We start from the raw sequence: 21299 nt of genomic DNA on the forward strand, positions 1-21299 counted from the left end.
GTGATAGGTTATCTAATGCGGCAAGCTTACATAGTATACAGTCCCCATCAAGTTAATGGCTTCCAGAAGCCAGAGTGAACGGTTTGTAAAGATAGTCGGCAGGAAATGAGCATCAGTATTGCCACAGTACCGGGTTTCGAACAACGTCCTTGCTCTGCTCCGATTTCTCCACAAGCGAGTCATCAATCCTCTTCTGAACTCTGCAGCGCAACATGAGAAACGTACCATCTGATCAGAAAACGACCGGCGGTTCGCTGCCTAATCCAAATCTTCATATCATTGACCACCAAGTCACCTTCCAAGACCACATCGGCAATACTGCAATAAGCGCCTGGTACGGACAATGTAGACGAGGAGGTGATACCTGCCTCCCCAAGCTCGACTCCAATCATGGAGACTAATATAACTATGCATTCCAGAAACGCCCGTCGCCCCACCCTTCTCCTTCCAAGTCTACGTGACGAATGGTCTCTCCGCATCCACCGACCTTCCCCGTAGCCTCCTCCATACTCTTGTAGATCCCCTAAGAGAGCCGGTGCATTACCGCCTCGACGTCTTCTTCCTACCCCAAGGCACCTCAAGAGAGGAATGCATGGCGCACTACCGCGCCGAGAAGCAGGCGCGCGCAGGCAATTGGCCAATGCATACCTTCCCTAGCTACTCGAAGCCGCAGGATCCGCACGTTAATTTTCTAATTATGGTCCAAGAGCGGGACTGGGTGGCTACGGAGGAGGATTCTGTAGGGGTCTGCTGGTTTGATCTACCAGACATATATGTGGAGAGGAGCCCGGATGATCCTCTTGTTAATGGGCCCGTCCACTGGATCAAAAAGATGAGGGTTAGATTTAGGGAGGGTGAGTCCATGGTGCCCAAGACGCTGGAGGATGTGGGTATGGACCTGTATAACGTTGTGACACAGAAGTATTGGACAAGACCGCTTAGGGAAGAGTACGACGAGTGGTATGAACAGAACAAGGGATATGGTTGGTAGGCCTACTTAGATAATGATCGTGGCCCCCAGCTTCTCCGATGCACTATAGACAATAGTCCCAGATCAAGCCTGCATAGAGTATTGCATCGCTGTTGTGTATTTTTCATCACGTGAGACAATTGTACGAGGAACTCCATGTTAAACACGGTTGTTTCAAAACTCCCAACCCTCGTTATCGGCCGCACGCAAGTACAGAGCCACGGTGTCGCGTCGTGCTTAGCCCGACAAAACATGCGGCAACTCACAAGCCAAGCCGCAATACTCGACCGAAGGCTTAATATAGACGAAACGCGAGGCAGGGGATAGCATCCTGCGGCGCGCAGGATACATGAACACAGCCACAACCCTCGCGGCGCCAAATCCTTGAATCCTTCATTGGAAGACTGAACGTTCTTATTGAGATAGCCTGCATGATGCAGCTAAAACCTTGTGTGAACTCACAGTCTCCGTCCTCCTACCACCACATATGTACATTAGCAGAAGACATCGCTTATACTAAGGCTTCGCAATTCCTTTCCCACTTCTCTTGCAGCGCACCCACACCATGTCCGCCAGCACCCGCGGCTACGAGCCGTTCAGGTCGAAAAACGCCTCCCAACCCGGCGAAGAACCATGTCCAGCAATTTGCGAGATTCAAGGACATTTACCCTCGCGGACGTTCGCCAGTGCCAACAAATCAAGGCGTACACGTGCCTGCCAGCAGGTCACCGTAGGCGTCTTCCTCAGCCTCCTGATGCTCTGGCCTTTATTTGTCTATGGGCTTCCCGTCGCATTCTTCGCACAATCGCTTGGCGGATACTATATGACTGTGAATCGATTCTGCAGTCAGCGCCAAGGCGAATTCAGCTTCTTCGAGCCAGACACCGTTATGGGAAACTTCACCTTGGGCCAAGCCAAGGCCATCGACCTGGCCTGGAATACCGTTTTGGGTCGAGGCGGACAGGCAGTCATGACTTACACGTCTTACAACGCCGTCGCAAACGCCTTAACCCGGATAGCAGAAACCACTCCGGTCAAGTACGAACTGTTTGCCGGCCTGGCTTTCTATCCGACAGGCGTGTTCACCTTGGCACACTTGGTCAAGGGCCTTCACAGTCTACGGGGATGGCGACCCAAATTCGCCATGGCTTGGCTGCTCTTCTCTTCCGTCCTCATACTTGCGATGCCCAGCCTCATCGATGCCTCGAGCGGGTATATCCAGCCGCCGTCGCTGTTCTACGTGTCTGGGGTTCCTGGTGATAACCACGGTCCACTTTACCGTGCATCCGAGCAAGTACCCCGTGCTCTGCTGTCTGTAAATGCAAGCGAAGCACCGTACACCTGCATGGCGGATGGAGTATACCAATGGGGCTTCGCATCCGGCTGGTTTCTCATCCTTATGACGCTCATGCCTGTGTGGGTCTTTGGCACTTACTGCATCTGGATGGACACGCAGCACAACTCCGAGTTGACCCGTAAAGGGCGCACCATGGGGCCATGGCGTGCCGTCGTAGACCTTGCAGAGGCAATGGCTCTAGAGCTGGGGCCACACACGAATGGATATTCAGATGCACAGCTGGCTAAAATTCTGGAAAACCGTCCGCCGATCAAATACGACGCCCAGGTAGATGAGAAGGGTCTCAGTCATATTGGTCTTGCGCCAAGGTTGTCGGCAAGATTGAAATTGTCTTTTGAGGCAATGTATGGATAGAAAGATAGGCAGAGGAGCTCTTACTCAATTCGCGAAGAGTGATCCCGTGAAGACTCTGGTTCGGAGGCTATTCAGCAACCAGACAGGGCTTTCACGCCATGCTTTGACGGATTCGACGTGGTGAAGGACGATGAGCGTCCCCGACTCACTGAGTTGAAGAGACGTCACGCAAGCGCGGCTTGACGCCTTGCTGGGAAGTAAGGACCAACGCTAAGCTGCCCACTAGTATCCAATGCACGCGGGGGCTTTCACATTCACTAGATGCATTATAAAACAGGAACTCCCACAAGAAATATGAATGCAGCATTTGAGTATGCAGCCGTACTGCTATTGAGAGGAGTCTGGAGGCGCTCAATGTGGAGGCTCGCATGGATTTACAGCATGAGCAGTACTTCAAAGCATTAAAATTACATACACCACTGATGCATATAGCGATGATATGCTGCTGTGGTTCTTGGCCCTGATTGAAACTTGCAGGCCAGCACATTGAATCACGTGCCGGGAGACTTTTGCCGGCGGAGTCCGCGCGGAGTCCGCGGACTGCGAACAGAGCGACTTCCCTTCTCGCATTTACCGCATGTTGTAGTGGACAATATTGTGCTCTACCGGCCGTAAAACACGAGGCTTGGTATAGCTCCCTGGTCTGGTGCACATATCATGCAGTTGCCTGGAGCGGCCATAGATGCGACGGCGAATCTTTAACGTTCTGACTGGTTCTTGTCGCGGAACACGAACTGACTCTGACTGAGAAGCAAGTTGAAGCGAAAGCGTAAGGATAATCGTGGTATTCTCATTTCTGCGATGATGTATGACTCAACCTCACTGAATTCAACATTGGTTCTCTCCTTCTTTTTGAATATGTCCGAAATCCCCTCCTCGTCATCCCTCTGAAGTCCTCGTTTATGCGAGGGCGCGTATCTGTCCGTTGGGATATCTTCTTCGCTTTCAGAACGTTTCTGGACCATCTGCAAGCATCTTCTGGTTGTCTTAACATGGATGTCACTCCTTCAATATCATCTTCTCAAGAGCGTGGACTGAAACATGCAGCGGGTCCAGGGTTGAGGATGGTCGATTCCACCCACAAAGACCAAGAGATTGTTAGCGAGAAGGACTCCGTTCGCTCCACCGCTCCTCGGAAGGACGGGTCGGGAGATGTCACAATCCATCTTCCCGAGAAACCCGAGCATGACGGCGATGGGCCGGTAAGACAGTTCGAGGACGCGGCAAAGGAGACAGCGAAAGCGGACTCAAAGGCTGGATGGCGGACGTATATGGTATTGTGACTCCCACAACTGTCCCAAGAGGAAGACATTGCTTATCTGTCCGCATAGAAACTATGGACCTACGCCACGCCTCTCGACGTCGCACTCCGGCTCTGTGGCCTTTTTGCTGCTTGCGCCGCAGGCGCAGTACGTACCCTGGCCGAGTCGAGAATGCTTTCTCGAAACTAAGACCTTGCAACACAGACTCTCCCGCTTATGACGATCGTCTTCGGGCGGCTTGTGAATGAGTTCAATGGCTGGGAGAGGGGCACAATAAATCCCGAACGTCTGAGGGAGGCGGTTGATGAATATTCGTAGGTTCCCATACTGCGTCTTCCTCCGCCGATAGGCTTGATTGGAGTAGATATACGGGTGCTGATTGTGGCACTACGAAATAGGCTTTGGTTTGTGTGGTTGTTTCTTGTGAAATTTGGAGTGAGTGGAATACCCCCATCCATGGTGTTCCTTAAGCCAAACCAAGACAACTTTCGGACCGCGTGATTGAAACTCTCGATTTCGGCGGAGGGCTACCTCAGCCATCTGGCTGTCTGTTCATCCAGAGCTTCTTTATACAATCGGAATCATATCTTTGCTGACATCTCTCTCTATCAGTGTGTATACATCCACACAACTACCTTCACAATCACGGCAATCAGGGCCACCAAGGCAATCCGTCTGAGATACATCCGTGCCATCCTCAGCCAAGACATCGCATTTTTCGAAACACGAACCTCTGGTTCCGTGGCAACGAGCATATCCAACAATGTGAACCTCATCCAGAACGGCCTTTCGGAAAAGGTCGGAATCGTTTTCCAAGGCCTCGCCATGCTTGCGGCTTCGTTCGCCGTAGCGTTTTCCCAATACTGGAAGCTTACGGTGGTCGGCGCAACTACCCTGCCGGCCGCCGTCATCGCCGTTGGCATCACCGTTGCCTTGGATGCACGTGCCGAAGCTAAAATTCTTGACATCTACTCAAAAGCTGGGGGGTTGGTTGAAGAAGCCTTGGGCAGCATCCGCATTGTAACTGCGTTCGGTGCCAATGAGAAGTTGCGTAAGAAGTTCGACGCGTACCTGGAAATCGCTAAGGGGTTCGGGGTGAAGAGGGGCCCGATATTAGGGATCCAATACAGCGCCGAATTCTTCATGATGTACTGCGCTTACTCATTGACGTTTTGGTACGGGATTCGCCTGTTGGTCCGGGGACATGTCAGTGATGGCGGCAAGGTTGTTACGTAAGTTTTCATGCTCTGGATGTCTCCCGTGCTCATGGTTGTAGGGTTCTGTTCGCTATCATAATCGGAACGTCCTCTCTTACGATGATTGCTCCTGCGATGGGTGAGATCACCAAAGCGGCAGCAGCATCGAAAGACATCCTGGACACGATAGCGATGGAGACCAAGATTGATTTCAATACTCAAGGAAACAAACCGGAGAGCGTCACGGGCCATATCTCCTTGCGCAATGTATCCTTCGCTTATCCGCAGAGACCAACCATCAAGGTTCTTGACGACGTTGATATGCATTTCGAAGCTGGGAAAATTACCGCGCTACTTGGGCCTAGTGGTTCAGGTAAGTCGACCATCGTGGCACTGATCGAAAAGTTTTACGAATCCACTTCTGGATCTGTCACGCTTGATGGGAAGGAACTTAAGGAACTGAACACCAAGTACCTTAGAAGCCAGGTCGGTATGGTTCAGCAGGAGACTTTCCTCTTCAACGATACTATCTACAACAACGTCGCTCATGGTCTCTTCGGGACTGCAAAGGACGAATTCCCGGAAGAAGACAAGCGGAAACTCGTCGAAGAGGCGTGTATCCACGCTAACGCAGATTCTTTCATTCGAAAACTCCCCAACGGCTACGACACCCGAGTGGGCGAACGCGGCTCCGTGCTGAGCGGTGGCCAGAGGCAACGAGTAGCCATTGCTCGGAGCATCATCTCGGACCCAAGGATCCTTCTCCTCGATGAAGCCACCTCCGCCCTCGATCCTATTGCGGAAAGGGCAGTCCAGGCTGCACTAGATGAGGTCTCTAAGAAGCGGACCACAATTGTGATTGCGCACAAGTTGGCCACTGTCATGAAAGCCGACAAGATCATTGTCATCGGCTCGGGTAAAGTAGTGGAAGAGGGTAGTCACCATGCCTTGCTGGCTGCTAACGGTGCTTATGCTCGGCTTGTCAGAGCTCAAAACCTGCATTTGGCGTTGGACGAAGAAGAGTCTACATCTGATGACAATGCCAAAGTACAAGAACTCCCACCAGAGAAACTCGAAAGGACTCAGTCAACAGGTTCGACCGCGGTCATTAGCGCGCAAACCAAGCCGGACGATCATTTCCGAAAGATATCTCTCGTCAAATGTGTGGCATTGGTCCTAAAAGAAATGAGATCCGCCCGGTTGTACTTTGTCTGCGGCATCATCGCTGCAGTTGCGGGTGGAGGTGTCTTTCCTGCATCAGCCATCCTCTTCTCCCGCCTTGTCACTGTGTTCAAGTACGACGGCGCGGAGCTGGAAGAAAGAGGAAGCTTCTGGGCGCTCATGTTTTTTGTCCTTGCGCTGGGGACTCTGTTTGCGTACGCGTCTCTCGGCTTCTTCTTTACCGTAGCTGGCATAATCACCGCTAAATTCTACCGGAGCGAGTACTTTGACGCCATGCTCCGTCAGGACATCGGATTCTTCGACCTGGAAGGCAATGCGAGTGGAGCCTTAACCTCACGCCTCTCCACTGACTCCCAGGCCTTGCAGGACCTAGTTTCGGCTAACCTTGGCCTCATAACCATTGTGATCGTCAACATTTTGGGCTGCTGGACACTGGCCCTGATCTTAGGCTGGAAGCTAACGCTTGTGGCCATCTTCGGATGCCTTCCCGCATTATTCTTCGCCGGTTTCATGAGGATGAGAATGGAGATGCAGAGCCAAGACAAGATGGCCGCTAGGTACGAAGAGAGTGCACGCTTTGCTTCTGAAGCTGTAGGTGCCATTCGAACTATCGCGTCATTAAATCTGGAGGCCAAGGTGCTTCGGCTGTATGGAGATAGACTTGGTGCTACAGTGAAGAGCTTCTACAGACACGTACTGGTCACGATGATCCTTTTTGGCCTCTCGGACAGTCTTGATCTAGTTGGTAGGTGACCACATTCCTTTACAGCAATTCACCGCTGACTATCCAGCTATGGGGTTGGCGTTCTGGTACGGAGGACGGCTGCTGTCGGAAGGGTATTACAGCGCTGAAAATTTCTTCGCCATCTTCGATGCTATCGTCTTCGGCGGACAAGCGGCAGGGTTTTTATTCGGCTTCACACTCAGTAAGTCTAGCAGTGACGCCGAAACGCATCTTCTAACATCCTCGCCGATACAACGAAGGGCCATGCAGCCGTGAACCGTATCCTGCACCTCCGCTCCCAAATTCCCACCATCAACTCCTCCACCGGCGCTCCTCCGCCCCACCCCAATTCAAGCCCGGCTATCGAATTCCGCAACGTGCGATTCTCTTACCCAACCGCCCCCTCGATTCCTATCTTGCGCTCCCTATGCCTCAAGATACATTCCGGCCAAAGCGTTGGCATCGTTGGCGCCTCAGGCTGCGGCAAAACCACCATCATCTCTCTGATCGAGCGCTTCTATGATACTACATCCGGCGAGATACTCATCCACGGCCGTCCGATACGTGATCTCGATATCTCCGCCTTCCGCGCAACAGTCGGTCTTGTCTCGCAAGAGACCACGCTCTACGAAGGCAGCATGCGCGACAACGTCCTCTTCGGCATGCCTTCAACCTTGACACCCGACGAGGAAATAGTTGTCCGCGCCTGCGAAGACGCAAACATCCACACCTTCCTCATGTCCCTGCCGGAAGGCTACGACACGCACGCCGGTACGCGGGGCCTGAGCCTCAGCGGCGGGCAGCGCCAACGCCTCGCCATCGCCCGCGCTCTAATCCGCAATCCTAGTATCCTGCTATTGGACGAAGCAACGAGCGCGCTTGATAGCCATAGCGAAGCAGTTGTGCAGCAGGCGCTCGCAACGGCTGCGAAGGGGCGGACAACGATCGCGGTTGCGCATCGGCTGGCGACGGTCAAGAACGCGAGTTGCATCTTTGTAGTCGATGGAGGACGGGTCGTCGAGTATGGGAACCACAAAGAGCTGTTGGTAAGGAGAGGGTGGTATTGGAGAATGTGTGAGGCGCAGGGGCTGGAGGTGGAGGTTTCTTAGGGTTTCTGCATCATAACCCTAAGTTACTTTGTATCATGTGTTGCCGTATCGTTTCTCACCCCTCATATCTCATGAATGTAGTATATGTATGTATCCCACTTGAACACTGGCAGGTACGCCAACTGAGGACGGTTGCAATTTGCAAAGCATCCAGGGCGCGAACAGGTCTAAGATCTCCGATGGGCCGCTTCGTCTCCACAACAAAACTCTCACGTAGCCACGCTGCATACAGAGGGTGCGAACCACCAGTGTCTTATGGGCGTCAGGTGGCGGCATCCTTGATGTGACTTGACATCGCTTCATTTGCTTGAAAGTCTCTGCGTGATGGAGGGGTTGCCGTTCCTACGCCTGCAGGAGCCCAGAATGTTTCCCTTCGATCGATGCAACCTGCATCGGAGGCATGTTGGGCGTACAGGTTCAGGGAAATGACAGTAGCTAGTTCTGAAGGTGAGTCACGAAGCACGCACATCAAGCTAGCATCAGAAGTCATCATAGTTCTGTTATAAATACTGTGTGGTGAATTTCGCGCGACGCAATTTTCATCACACGCCTTCTCAGTGTGGACCCAGTTTTTCAGCACCAATTTATATTGAAAGGAGTGACACTACTGCTCTCATGACAAGAAAGAAACTAACAAAGGAAACTACAGTACAAGTACATTGCAATTTCTGTCTTTTCTTATTACCATCCCATCTCGCACCTTACGCGTGCTAGCATACAATTTTCGACCGTTCGCTCATGAAGTCAAAATCTAGCAGCCAGACCAAGGGTGAAGCTGCTCATGAGTTGCCTAGAGGACGTCGCAAACGTTGACGACAACGCCGTTGTTCTGCAAGTATGGGTTAGGTACCATTTCTTGAAGTATGAGCAATGACCACTTGAAGCCTTACATTCTGTTGGGAGCAGCAAGCAGTCTGGGCGGCGCAGGAGCCAGCGATGACTAGTTCAGGTCAGAGGTGATACTGATATGCCGGCTGAAGCAAAACTCACGATCAATGCAGCCGAGACCGACTGAGACGATGATGCCCCCAAGGAGGGTCGGCACGAGGGCATTGCAGCACTTGGCGTGCTGGTTGGCGGGACAGTTCTGACGCGCCTGGAGAGCAGGAGCGGCGTTGGCGGTCATGCCCATGGTGGCGGCGATGACAGTGACAATGGTGGAGAAGTGCATCTTGATTGATTGTTTGGTTGGAGCTGTAAAGCCTCGAATTGAGTTTGAAAGTGTTTGGAGTGTTTGAAGTCTTTGAATTGTTGAATCGCTGTGTACTGGTGAGGGAGGACTCTGGGAGGAAAGGAAGGAGTCTTATATAGACAATCTGGCGCTCTCAGATGTAGAGCAAATGAAACTTCGTCAGTATGACTGTCGCCGACAGTCTGCAACAGGTCGTCATCTCTCATCACTGATGATATCAATGAGATATGAAGAAGAGAGATTTGCGGTATCCGATGACAACGCACATCCAATGACCCACGGTCTGGAGGGAGCCACGAAGCGATCTCGGGTTCCTGTATGTCGAATAGTAAAGAGAGAGAACAGTGAGGGTGGAGAATGCTGCAAATCCAAGGGGTGATCAGCATCACAAATTCCGTCCCGACTTCTCATGGGGAACTTGAGAAAGTTCGCAAGTTCGGTACACAGCATTCATCATTGGGATACGGAAGATGCATTCCAAGGATCAGAACTCGTTTTGCGGGCTCGTGAGGCGCTCCGGCAGTCGTTCATACATCGGCGGCGTCATCACCGATTTCACGAATGGAGTTGCTTCTTATAAGACATGCTTCGCGGACTCGTGAAGCACTCCTATTCGCGTATACATCAACGGTGGCATGACCGGCTCCACGATGTTGAACTGCTTCTTACAGAGCTGTTCAAGCCGTGCGTCAGAGGCCCACGGTCCACCGCAGCTTCATGTATCCTCAGCCGACCTTCGCTCTGACCGTATCTCGAGATAGGACTCCGGGAAGGGTAGATTGATGACGGTATGCGCAAGTCAAACACCCACCGGTGCGTCGTTTGTGCGCCTTTTGATCGGACCATGACCCACGTGTTGACCAATGTCCCGCCACCGTCTCCGCGACGGGTTTGACATGCCTTTCTGTAAATCAGAGGACTTAGCGCCGGGAAGATCTCAGATTTACCAACTAGCTACTCTCTATTCATCAGCTTCCAATTTTCTGATGGAAGTAAGACAGGGAATGTCTCTTTTCGGAAGAAGATGGAGGGGGTTAAGGAGGCGTGGTACAAATTTATCAACATATTCGTAGCTGACATCGGTATATTGAGGACGTCGGAGGTACTCACGAGTAGCGTTCAGCCTCGTCTGCGGGTCAACGGAGCTGACACCGTGTTTCCGGCACTTCATTACTTGCATGTGCTTCGCTAATATGCGCCCAGTGGATAGAGGCTTCCCTGACTGCCCACGTTTATTGTCGCTTTAGTTGAGCCGCTTGGAGAAATGATCTGCATCGGAGAATTAACGGCTGGACGGCACGCAGATCCTACTCAGCCCCATCCCCTTGGCTGTAAAGGCAGGTAGCCGTGGAAGCGGTACCGATGATAATGACTAAAGTCCAATGCTGGTCTGTTTGTGGATGCGATAGGAGATGTTGTATAGCAGTACCTCCAGGCTCTGAGCGCGTAGTAGGGAAAGAGTGTTCGTAAAATGGTGTAAGATCGGAGAAGCTGCGGAGGTATAGGCGAGCAACTGGCAAATTAAATCAAAGAAGGACAGAAGAACCAAGTTCGGAGAGCATGCTCTTACGGTCCTGTGGCACAGCCAGGAAAAGAGCTGAAACTCCCCACATGGGTAAGTGGAGATAAAGTACGAGGTCGGTTATTATAACGCCAATCAGAATACAAAACAAAACGCCACCACGAGAATGCATCTAAAGTTAAAACGGACGCAGTTTGCGCACTCCGTGTTATGGTGCTACCAACCATGCAGGGTCAGTTGTTCCGACATCGCTACTAAAGGCTTTCTGAGAGTGGTCTACGTAAGAGATGCTACTCTTGCCGCCGAAAAGTCTTCGATATAGCCAATCAAGCCACCGGCCGCATATGTTGTAAGATGTGCTACCACGCTTTCCGAACGTTCTAATCGTCCTAGGGATTCCTGTCACTATAGCAGTAACTTGCTACGTAGCGTGGATCTGATTGCATGACAGCTCGGCACGCGACGTGGAACTCGCCCAGCTCATTGTATAGTGTAGCGCACCACACACTGCGAGATCTGTCGCGCGAGGTGTTGTTCCGCTAACCATGGTAGAGAGAGGCTTAGGCTCTTGGTATTGAGGTCAGTTATTGTCGATCTCAAAAGATACGCTCCCCACGCACAGATCAAGAACCTTTGCTGACTAGTCTCTGTCGATTCAGCTATCTACTGGAAGGGAGGCGGCTGAAAAACAAGCCACCAGGCACAGCTACCTGGTTCACGACGCTTGAAAGCTCCTATGAGCCGAGTGAGGAAGATGAACAAGACGACAAACTTATCAATACGAACCTTAGGCAGGCGATTTCATACGTCTCGCAAGCATTGAATCAGGGAGTCATGCAGAAAGACTCGAGTCTGAGTTGAACACGGTGTCTCTAAAGGACAGGCCGGCGTACGAAGGTTTGGGCTACGCGTAGGGAGTCCGGACCTTCAGCGAGGAGCTGCTCTGCAACAGGACAACCTTTACCACCACCTCCAATCTCGCGAGTGCATTACGACATTTGCTTTCCCCGGCCAACCAAGACAATCTGGGTTGATCAGCTCTGCATCAATCAGCAAGATACTAAAGAGCGCTCACAACAGGTGAACTCTATGAGAAATATCTATTCGGGGACTTCATGGGTCGTCCTTTGGTTAGGCGTGGACGAGGACAACGAAGCACCTGCTGCAGCGGCGCTGCTCGAGGATATACACGCACGATGTCTGGTACCGCCCAATCTGGATCGACTTGTCCCCTTGGAAAACAACTTCAAGGGCCGTGAGCTTCCAAGCCTAGATTCGTCTCAGTAGAGATGTGAAACGAGGCGGTACCCGTGGTATCAACTTAGGTTCTTGCGTTTCCTACGTCGCGGCTCTCAAGCTTGTTCAGTACACGGCGTCGAAGCATGCCGTTCTTAGGGTTACAAGGAATGCCGGTATAGTTACCCTCAGCACTTGCTAAACAGTTTCCAAACTAACTTGTTTCGACTTGAGCTCTGGGTTGTGCTCAGCACGAGATCCATGCGAATTGCCTTTGCCCTTCTTGGGTCGACACACCAATGGTGCAACGGGCAGTGGCCGGATACCCTGACCTGCAGGGTCTGATGGAAAAGGCTATACCGATGGGGAGGATTGCTGAGTCCGATGAGATAGCTGACGTCGCCATTTTCTAGTCCAAGATCTAGTTACGTTATAGGAAGCGGATGAATTATCGATGGAGGAACTACGCTCTCTGTAAATACTTAGATTACAGCAGAGACAGGCTGGGCGATTCTCCTTGTTATGGAAGAGCTACGGCGTTTTTAAAGAGTGTTCCTTGAAGGAATCTGATTTGATCGAGTCAAGGGACCCTTGGAAGATGGCCCCCGCACGTGTACAGCGATTCACCACCGCGTAGAGGGTCTCACGTGAGTCCTTCCATCACCGAAGGAGCAGTCCTCGGACTTACAAATCAGCACATCCACAACCAGCTGATCATTCAATCTGAGCTATCTTTCCAATAAGCAGACCTAGTGACACTTCCAACGTAAGGATTCTTGGTGGGATATAAAGAGACAACTATCTTCCTCCGGCACCCGCAGATTGTTACTCTGTAAGGAAAGAGGAGACGAAGGCTCTAGTAGATACAGTCTATGCTACACATCACGGTCATATTACTTATATGTGGAAGTGAGAGACATACAATCACTCATTCTTCCTAACAATTATATTACTGTTGGTCAACGGTGCGAAGATTCGATTGTTTAATTCATCTACATTGCCAGCTACTTGTGAAATTACTACTTAGATATTGATCCGAAGAGACGAGGAAAAGCATAGGGATCTCGTTTTAGAGTCAATTGCATACGGTCTCATGGGTAAGAGGCCTGATACGCTTCATATGTAGTAGAACGACCCGATCACAGCAGGGCTTATTTAGCTCGGTGTTCGATTGCCGAAGACAGACTTCCACACAGCGATTGCCTCAAGTTGTGATTGGTTGGAAAAAGCGTTCCATTCCATACCGCAAGAAGCTTAACGCTCGGTTCGACTGCAAACATGAACAGCACCAGCAAAGTCGAATCTGAGAGCGACATTATCGAGAGAAAGTGCCCGAGCCGCCATCCGGTTCATTCTCCTACCGATACGTGCCTTGAAAGAAGTTTAGGATTACGGAAAGCATCATAAGGCTGTCTCCGGCTTCATCCGACAACGTTAACTTGTTACACAAAGACAGCCAAGGTCCTTCGCAGACAGCCTGCAGTCACCTGCTTTAAGATCACCTCTTCAGATCGTTAAGAGTCTCTTGCGCCCTCGCGAACGATAATTCGGCCATTGTCTCGTTCCAGAGCCGTTCTCCGACGCTGTCACCCTTTGGACTAGTCACAAAGGGAGCCATTCTACCATACGTCAGCAAGGTAGATGAGAGAGCAAAAGCATGCTGTACTTACGGCTTGATCTGACAATCGCCGAGATACTTTCCGTGAGTTTCTGAACCATGGTTGATAGCTGCATCTGTAAGAGTTCTGGCACCGACCTCGGTAGATCGTCCAATGGTTCGCTTGATACCGGTGAAGATGGCTCCGACAACGCCGACAGCGGCTTCATGGTGCAGATTGGATCCGTAACAAAATCCGGGATTGACACAACTGATGACTGCAACCGAGGATGGTACACGCTTTACAAGCTGGACGAGGAAGAGCTGTTCAAGAAGCTTGGAGGTGTAGTAGCGCTCCTGCTTCTCAAAGTTTTTGGGATCGTTGAATGCAGGCAGTATTGGGTTTGATTCCTGCTCTTTGAACTTGCACCAGGCTGCAGTCTCGGAGCTAACTATCGTAATGCGGCCGGGGTGCGCCGGAGCATTCTTCTCCTTGAGAATCGGAAGAAGCAGGATCGTAAGAAGAGCGGTGGAGAGATAGTTGACCTGCATAACTTCTTCATGGCCGGTGCTCTCGTTGATCTCAAGCTTGACTTTGAAGACGCCAGCGTTGAGTATGACGAACTGGAGTCGAGATAGAGTATTGCAGCGCTGAGCAAAGGCAGTGACGGAGTCGTAAGTCGACAAGTCGAGCTTCCAGACTTCGATTTTTGCACCAGGCGCACCCTTTTGCAAGTCCTCCTTGGCCTTTCTGCCTTTGTTCTCATCGCGGACAGCGAGGATAAGATGGTCGAGGCCGAGGTCAAGCAGTTGACGGCAGCATTGAAGGCCGAGACCGACGTTGGAACCCGTAACAATGCCGGTCTGGCCCTGGAGGTTGAACTTCTGAGGCGATACAGGCTTGGGCATTACGAGTAGTTGGCGATACATGAAGTGCAGCTGGCTTGCTTCCCGAGAAGCGGACGGTTCGCATGTCATGGTAGCTAAGGAGAGATAGATCCGGTGCATGCAAGAGCTTTCAGGAGGTGAGAATGGATTGTCGCTGATGCGTGTGAAGGACGAGGAAGGAAGATATTGAACGGAAATGTGAAAGGAACAGAGTGGCTTGCAATGGGTGAATGCCAATGCAAGCATGTCTTCATGCACAGACCAGTACTCCTGGAAGCACCTGATTCCTTGCGGCTCAAATATCTCTCCGCCTTGCACTCTGCCGCGCGGCTTAACTCCCTGTCCTACAGTTCACAATCAGTCTGCGTAAGCTGTACATCTCCAAGTGACCAGTGTACATCCATTGCATATCATATAGCATGCCTTGGAAATGACAACAGCCCTCTCCATACATCGTCATGTGCAAAGTGCAAGATCAACTCGGGAAAATGATTACTGCCAACCTTTTGCTTCTCACACTGGGTTTACCCGCTGCGTATGCCTTCTATCGTGCCGTCTACAACCCCTACTTTCACCCGCTTCATCACTTTCCAGTTCCATTTTGGGCCTCGGTCCGACTTCTTCAAGCTTTGGATCGTGCATACTAAACAGTCCCACACTTTGGGTCTGAGGTACCATGAGAAGTACGGGCCTATTGTTAGGGCTACACCCAATCTACTGGCAGTCAGCGATCCAAAGCTGCTCCCTCTTATCTATCACCGCCGGGTGGTCTTTCCATCACTCGATATGCTCGACTGGCTAGCGATTGGTGGAGCCTGGTGACGAGATACCCATCAGTAACTTTGGTCTCGATTCCAGTTCCCCAAGACGACCACTAAAGAAGCAAGACATGAGATGTGAGAGATGTCCCACCTTGCAATTGACGACTTGAGAGGCGTATGGGCTATCGATTTCGATTTCCGCCATTGAGCCAAGCTCTATATCGCTTTTGATTGTCCTTCAATTTGGTGGGAGGACACCATATGTCTTACGCACGGTCGCGGTTGGCTACCGGCTCGTTTGCGGACGCTATGTTCATGGTATCATGTTTGGTGAGGCTGTTGAAGCCTTACAGCGGGAAGATCCACTCGATACCAATACTGAGACGTTCAGCATCTTGTAGAATGGAGCTTTCTACAAGATAGTCCCTTCTCACTCTCTGCTGTGCCCTATGTAGGCATCGTTCACAAACAGCTCGACCGCCTCAAGCGGTCCGGTAGCCCAGTAAATTTCCGGCGGCAAGATTGATGTCCCGAGAATGGGTGAGCCTCGCATGTTAAACCGGTATTTGGCGGAGAGGGTATTGATTCGGCGAGTGAACAGTAGGTTACCTTCCTGTTTTATCGAGCGTATTATGTTATTCGAGCTGAGTAAGGAATACTCAGTTCGTTTCACTAGCTGGCTGTGGTCACCCTTGTATCTGACTGCCGAGGTATCATTCCCCTGCATGCCCTACTCCCAAGAATCCGGGGAAATTGTTGTCCCACAGCATGATCTAGGCTACAGTTCATGCGTCCTGCTTAACGATGATCTAAGCCTCGTCTTAGTCTACAGGCTGCGCAATCAAATAATAAGTACCTTGACCTCGAGTTCTCTGCGAGGAACCTCATCACAGCCGAAATCACGCATAGCTTTCCCTTCATTCCTGTAAAGGCCTCATCCACCAAACTCAAATACGTCATGAACAGCTACGTTCGTGCAGCATCTCTGTTGCTTGTCTCCTACATACTGTATTCCCTTGTCAGATCCTTTCTGAGCTCGAGATACCATGAACATCGCGCGGAGGAACTCGGCTGCGAACCGGTCCCAGTCAGGCCAGCTAAACTGCCAGGAGGAATTGACTTCATATGGCGCTTGATCAAAGCCGACCGGAGAAATCAAGTCCCAAATGAGTTCGAGGCGATTTTCGCCGAAATGGGAGCTGTTGCCACCTGGAAGCAGTACATCTTTGGAACTGCTGCATATAATACGGTCGATCCGAAGAACATCCAGGCGCTTCTGGCCACGCAATTTCTTGACTTCGAGATTGGTCCTTTGAGACGAGGAAACTTTTTTCCGATGCTTGGAAACGGCATTTTTACGAGTGATGGCAAGGCTTGGTGAGTGCGTACCCTTTCCGTATACTGCATCTGTACGGTGGAGCAGTAGCCGCACCAGATGCAAGACGGGAAGATGGACGGCCGCTAAACCAAGCTCTTCTGCTGACAGCGGCTCGGTAGGGAACACTCTCGCGCGTTGCTCCGCCCCCAATTCTCTCGCGATCAAGTCGGTGACCTTGAACTCGAAGAAAGGCACGTTCAAGATATGTTCAAGCATCTCGCGATTAACTCAGCGGGTTGGACGCCAGATGTAAATCTAAGTCCTCTGCTGTTCCGTCTCACAATCGATTCCGCGACCGAGTTTTTCTTCGGCCAAAGTGTGAATTCACAGATTGCTGCACTACCTGACGGATTGGCGACGGAGAAGAACCCTGCAGCCAGAGCCGGCCATGACTGGAGTTCTCTTGCCCGCTCGTTCGACAACGGCACTCATGCGCTCGGTATCAGAGGAAGGCTTCTTGAGCTGTATTGGCTCTATTCTCCCAAATCGTTCTACGACGACTGCAAAGTTGTGCACAAATTCGCCGACCACTATGTTAATCTTGCCCTGACCACGGGCCTGTCATCGCCCAACGAGGGTACCTTGGAGAAGGGAGAGAAGAAGGAAAGATATATCTTCCTACAAGAACTGGCCAAAGCCACCAGAGACCCTATCGAATTGCGGAGCCAATTGCTGAACATTCTCCTCGCTGGCCGAGATACCACGGCCGGGCTGCTAGGCTGGACCTTCTGGCTCCTTGCCCGTCATCCAGAAAAGTTCGAGAAGTTACGCTCCGTTGTTCTCGATGCCTTCGGCTCATACGACAGCCCGCAGAACATCTCCTTTGCGACGTTGAAAGGTTGCGGCTATCTCCAGCATGTCATGTCGGAGGTGCTCCGCCTGTTTCCATCGGTCCCCATCAACAGCCGCCGAGCCACGAAAGACACGTCGCTTCCACGTGGCGGCGGCCCTGATGGCATGGCACCTGTCTACATTCCAAAAGGAACTGAGGTGAACTACTGCGTGCACGTGATGCACCGTAGAAAGGATATCTGGGGCGAGGACGCCAACGAATTCAAGCCGGAGCGATGGGCGAAAAGGAAGTCTGGCTGGGAGTTTTTGCCATTCAACGGTGGCCCCCGGATCTGTCTCGGCCAGCAATTCGCGTTGACGGAAGCGGGGTATGTGATTGTCCGCATGCTGCAGCGGTTTGATCGTATCGAGAACCTGGATACCAAGCCGGAACCTTTCCACCAGTACAGCGTTACAACTGCGCCGTTGGCTGTACCGCTGAGATTTCACGAAGCGTCCCGCTAGAGAAAAAGTGGCAGCGCATCAATGAAAGAAGTAAGCCTGTATTGCGCAGACCACGATCGATGTTGGGCCCTTACCACCATATGTTCAATCTATCGTGAGCATCAGGGACGCTGTGTTCTTCTCGGTATGCATGTCCTTAATCCACAATCATTCCCGTTTCGGATATTAAGGATCTGGCCGTGGTGGTTCTTTTAGAAGAGACCGTTCATCATTGATATGCCGTCATAAGTGTGAGCTGTCCTCGATCCTTGCTAAATGGCTTCGGCCAGCCACTCCGGCTTTTCTTTGGCATGTATTTTATGCACTTCATACAGTTCAATTAGCATCGGAATTGGTACATCCTTGTCAGACTCCAACAGGCTTACAGCTCTTCAACCTACCAATAACTTTCAGAGTCTCTTTCCTCTATAACAACACGACCAGCCCACGATCCTCCGCAGTCTCAACAGGTTCCTTCCACCCAACCCTTCCTCCTCAGCTATCCGTCCGGCAACCTCTCAATCCTCCTTCCTCCTTCTAAAACCCTCTTGCGCGCCTCTCTCGTGTATAAAAACCTGAAGCCTGTCCGTCCACCTGCTTCTCTCAACCGTCTCTCGCCGGAATTTGCCTCATACAAACATACGGCAGCTTTCTTCCTTCCCCCTTGCTTCCTCGGCAGCCTCTCACCAACCTCCTCTTAAGAATCTGCAAATCTCTAGCAGCATTCTGGCACCCCTTCTTTCGTCAGCATCCCCAATTCGCTCCCCTCATATGTCAGGAGTCTACCCGACAGGAATCTTGTAGTCACTTTTCGGAATACAATTACGGACTATGCCAGACGGAACCGACACTCCTGCGACTAGGCCTCCGGCATTATTTACTCCAGAAGAGCCACCGGGTGTGGAAACTATGGTTTAAGCCTATGTAGCAGGCGACTCAAGATTGCGGTCTTTGAAATTGTATTTAAAATATCGACATCACCCAACACCATGAGACCGACATCGGATTTGCGACTAACTGGCAGCGAGGGTTCGGACTTTGGCGGACCATATGCGAAAGACCGAACATCGACAGAGTTGATTGAGTGACCATCCTTTATATTGCCAAGAAAAGAAGGAGTCTTAACTCTTATCTCCTTACGGGTTCTCAGGATATTAACACCGTGTTGTCAGAATCGTAGCCTGTGTTGTTCTGCCGGCAGCGATGTGGGGAGGAGTGTAATCCCCACCAAGCAACCAGTGTTGGAATTGCTCAAGGTTAGAGGCGACATTCCCTACACGACGGACCTAGGCTCGGATGCGCGGAGCACAGTGTTGCTATTGCAGCATTGACCTTAATTTTCACATCGCTGGCGCGTTCGCACTGAGGGGTTTGAGTGGGCTTCTAGCATTCCACCGCTCCTACGTATCCATCACCGTAGACATAGCGACTCTTTCAACGGCACAGCATGTTCCAACTCTCGTATAGATATACTAAGTGCTATCCGTGCTTTTGTCGTAGCAGTTACAGCAACAATCTGATACAGGTGCACGCGTCAAGGTTGACTGCTAGAGCCAGCCATCACTGCAACAAGAGAAAACATGCTGCATTGTGGTCCTGGGGGTAGTATATGTCGTTTCTATCGTCGACTTTTCCGCCAGAAGCAGCGCCTTCCAAGCCCACGTCCCAAACCATACCACACCCTTCGCCGCCCCTAAGTGTATGCCAACAATGCGCGCCGAATCAAAAAAGCCGCTCGGATCTACCGGACCCGTGCCGACACCGCTGAACTCAATACCAACCCACGAGCGTCTAGAAAGTCTCCTCCTCAAGCTCCGGCTCCAGCCCTTCCTCCGCCTCCGCTGGGATCTCGAAGCCCTCCTGTTGATTGTCAGCTCCCATCGCCAACCTCCCCCCACACCGTCAAAAGAGTCTGGACAGGGTCACTCACCTCGGTCGAGTACAGAATCGCCTGTATCGACTTGAACAGATCCACAGCCTTCTTGTCATACTCCTCCTCCGCATCCAGCGCGCCTTGGATCAAGACCTCAATATCCCTCAGCTTCGCGAAGTAGAAGTCCCGCTCCCGCTCTAGCCCCACCACCATCTCCTTCAGCGTCGTGACCTCCTGCTTCAGCGCCGCCGTCGCGGGGGCGGCTTGCGGTGTGCGTGTTCGCGGGGCCGCGGTGTTGCTGGCGGGGACGCTCCGTCGTGCTGCTGGAGCTGCGGCGCGAGGTGTAGGCGCGCTGGCGGGTGCGGGTGCGGGTGCGCCTCCGGAAGCTTTTCGCCGGGCTAGAGCGTCATAGTCCCCGCCGGGGAAGTACTGGTCCCAGTAGCGCTTGGTGAACTGGAGGAACTCGAGGTTGTCTTGCATTTTGCATTTTATGAGGGCTTCGACGGGGACGGAGCGGTCGATTTGGTGCTTCGTGAAAGTCGCTACGGTGAGGGTGCGCTGGTTAGCAGGTGTCTCGTGTGCGTCGAGAGGTACGTTGGGAGGGGGGGAGAATTACTTTGGAGGATCTTGAAGTTCTGGAGGTAGGCGTATTCGGTGTTGACGTTGAACTTGACTCGCGACATGGGGACGTCGACTGGAAGTGCTGTCAGCGCTACATGGCCAAGCCGGATTGGAGCTGGACGGCACTCACGAAAGATGCTGTCGAAAATCTGACATAATGCCGCCCTGTATCAAATTTCGTAAGCCCAGGCCCACAACCGTCTCCGTATGCCACGATATAGCGTAGAACCGTCGGCGCGGCGAACCATGTATGAGGTACGGGGAGTAGAATGCGCGTACCCGGTGCCGCACTGTTCAACTTTCGTAACGTTGAGTTGTAGAAGGTTGTTCAGCCATGCCAGCAGTTCTTGCCTGACATCATCCAATGTTAGCAGACATTCCACTCTAGCTGCTCTCCGGCGCCAGAAGGCGGGAGGAAACGGTGCCAGTTGTCTGTGTTTACCTTGATTCGCCCATCTTGGGATAAAGATATCTTGACGACGAGACTGGAGCGGAACGGTATCTTGTGCGCGTGCACGTGGAGGGGAGACGGTAGGCGATGTATTCTTTTCTGTGGTCAGGACGCGGATTTATGTATTGTTGTGGTGGTTGTCTGGATGTCGTCTCAAGTTGTTGCCTCGAAAGATCAGTGGTTCGCTCTTGGCATGAGATTGTGGGTGACGGGCTGTCAGGGCGATCACGCCAAGACCACTGCCCCGCTACATACCCAGGGGTCCTCCCTCATTATCAAAACGCCATGCATCCATCCGCACGTGCAAAGGTGATCGTAAGTATACATTGCCGCTCTGAAAGCTACTCCTGG

General features: G+C 51.8%; 7 protein-coding genes across 7 annotated transcripts; 4 read left to right on the forward strand and 3 right to left on the reverse strand.

Annotated features, from left to right (window-relative positions):
* Positions 1 to 212: 212 nt before the first annotated feature.
* On the forward strand, positions 213 to 991 carry W97_02750 (uncharacterized protein; the record flags this gene model as incomplete). Its single annotated transcript, XM_007780649.1, has 2 exons — positions 213 to 357; positions 420 to 991. 2 exons carry the CDS (start codon positions 213 to 215, stop codon positions 989 to 991), a joined length of 717 nt encoding a protein of 238 aa, XP_007778839.1.
* A 544-nt stretch (positions 992 to 1535) lies between these two features.
* W97_02751 (uncharacterized protein) lies at positions 1536 to 2681 on the forward strand (the record flags this gene model as incomplete). Its single annotated transcript, XM_007780650.1, has 1 exon — positions 1536 to 2681. One exon carries the CDS (start codon positions 1536 to 1538, stop codon positions 2679 to 2681), a length of 1146 nt encoding a protein of 381 aa, XP_007778840.1.
* Positions 2682 to 3673: 992 nt separating this feature from the next.
* W97_02752 (uncharacterized protein) lies at positions 3674 to 8154 on the forward strand (the record flags this gene model as incomplete). Its single annotated transcript, XM_007780651.1, has 8 exons — positions 3674 to 3955; positions 4013 to 4090; positions 4148 to 4257; positions 4342 to 4378; positions 4556 to 5175; positions 5220 to 7066; positions 7113 to 7259; positions 7316 to 8154. The coding sequence occupies 8 exons, from the start codon at positions 3674 to 3676 to the stop codon at positions 8152 to 8154; spliced, it is 3960 nt and encodes a 1319-aa protein (XP_007778841.1).
* A 790-nt stretch (positions 8155 to 8944) lies between these two features.
* Positions 8945 to 9325, reverse strand: W97_02753 (uncharacterized protein; the record flags this gene model as incomplete). Its single annotated transcript, XM_007780652.1, has 3 exons — positions 8945 to 8983; positions 9045 to 9094; positions 9145 to 9325. The coding sequence occupies 3 exons, from the start codon at positions 9323 to 9325 to the stop codon at positions 8945 to 8947; spliced, it is 270 nt and encodes an 89-aa protein (XP_007778842.1).
* Positions 9326 to 13602: 4277 nt separating this feature from the next.
* Positions 13603 to 14610, reverse strand: W97_02754 (uncharacterized protein; the record flags this gene model as incomplete). Its single annotated transcript, XM_007780653.1, has 2 exons — positions 13603 to 13723; positions 13775 to 14610. 2 exons carry the CDS (start codon positions 14608 to 14610, stop codon positions 13603 to 13605), a joined length of 957 nt encoding a protein of 318 aa, XP_007778843.1.
* Positions 14611 to 16308: 1698 nt separating this feature from the next.
* Positions 16309 to 18024, forward strand: W97_02755 (uncharacterized protein; the record flags this gene model as incomplete). Its single annotated transcript, XM_007780654.1, has 2 exons — positions 16309 to 16727; positions 16848 to 18024. The coding sequence occupies 2 exons, from the start codon at positions 16309 to 16311 to the stop codon at positions 18022 to 18024; spliced, it is 1596 nt and encodes a 531-aa protein (XP_007778844.1).
* A 1770-nt stretch (positions 18025 to 19794) lies between these two features.
* W97_02756 (uncharacterized protein) lies at positions 19795 to 20953 on the reverse strand (the record flags this gene model as incomplete). The annotated part of the gene is made up of 6 exons (XM_007780655.1): positions 19795 to 19863; positions 19934 to 20418; positions 20493 to 20570; positions 20628 to 20662; positions 20777 to 20848; positions 20940 to 20953. The coding sequence occupies 6 exons, from the start codon at positions 20951 to 20953 to the stop codon at positions 19795 to 19797; spliced, it is 753 nt and encodes a 250-aa protein (XP_007778845.1).
* Positions 20954 to 21299: the final 346 nt, after the last annotated feature.

Source organism: Coniosporium apollinis (genome assembly GCF_000281105.1).
Source record: "Coniosporium apollinis CBS 100218 chromosome Unknown supercont1.10, whole genome shotgun sequence".
In the NCBI taxonomy this organism is placed as follows: Eukaryota; Fungi; Ascomycota; class Dothideomycetes; genus Coniosporium; species Coniosporium apollinis.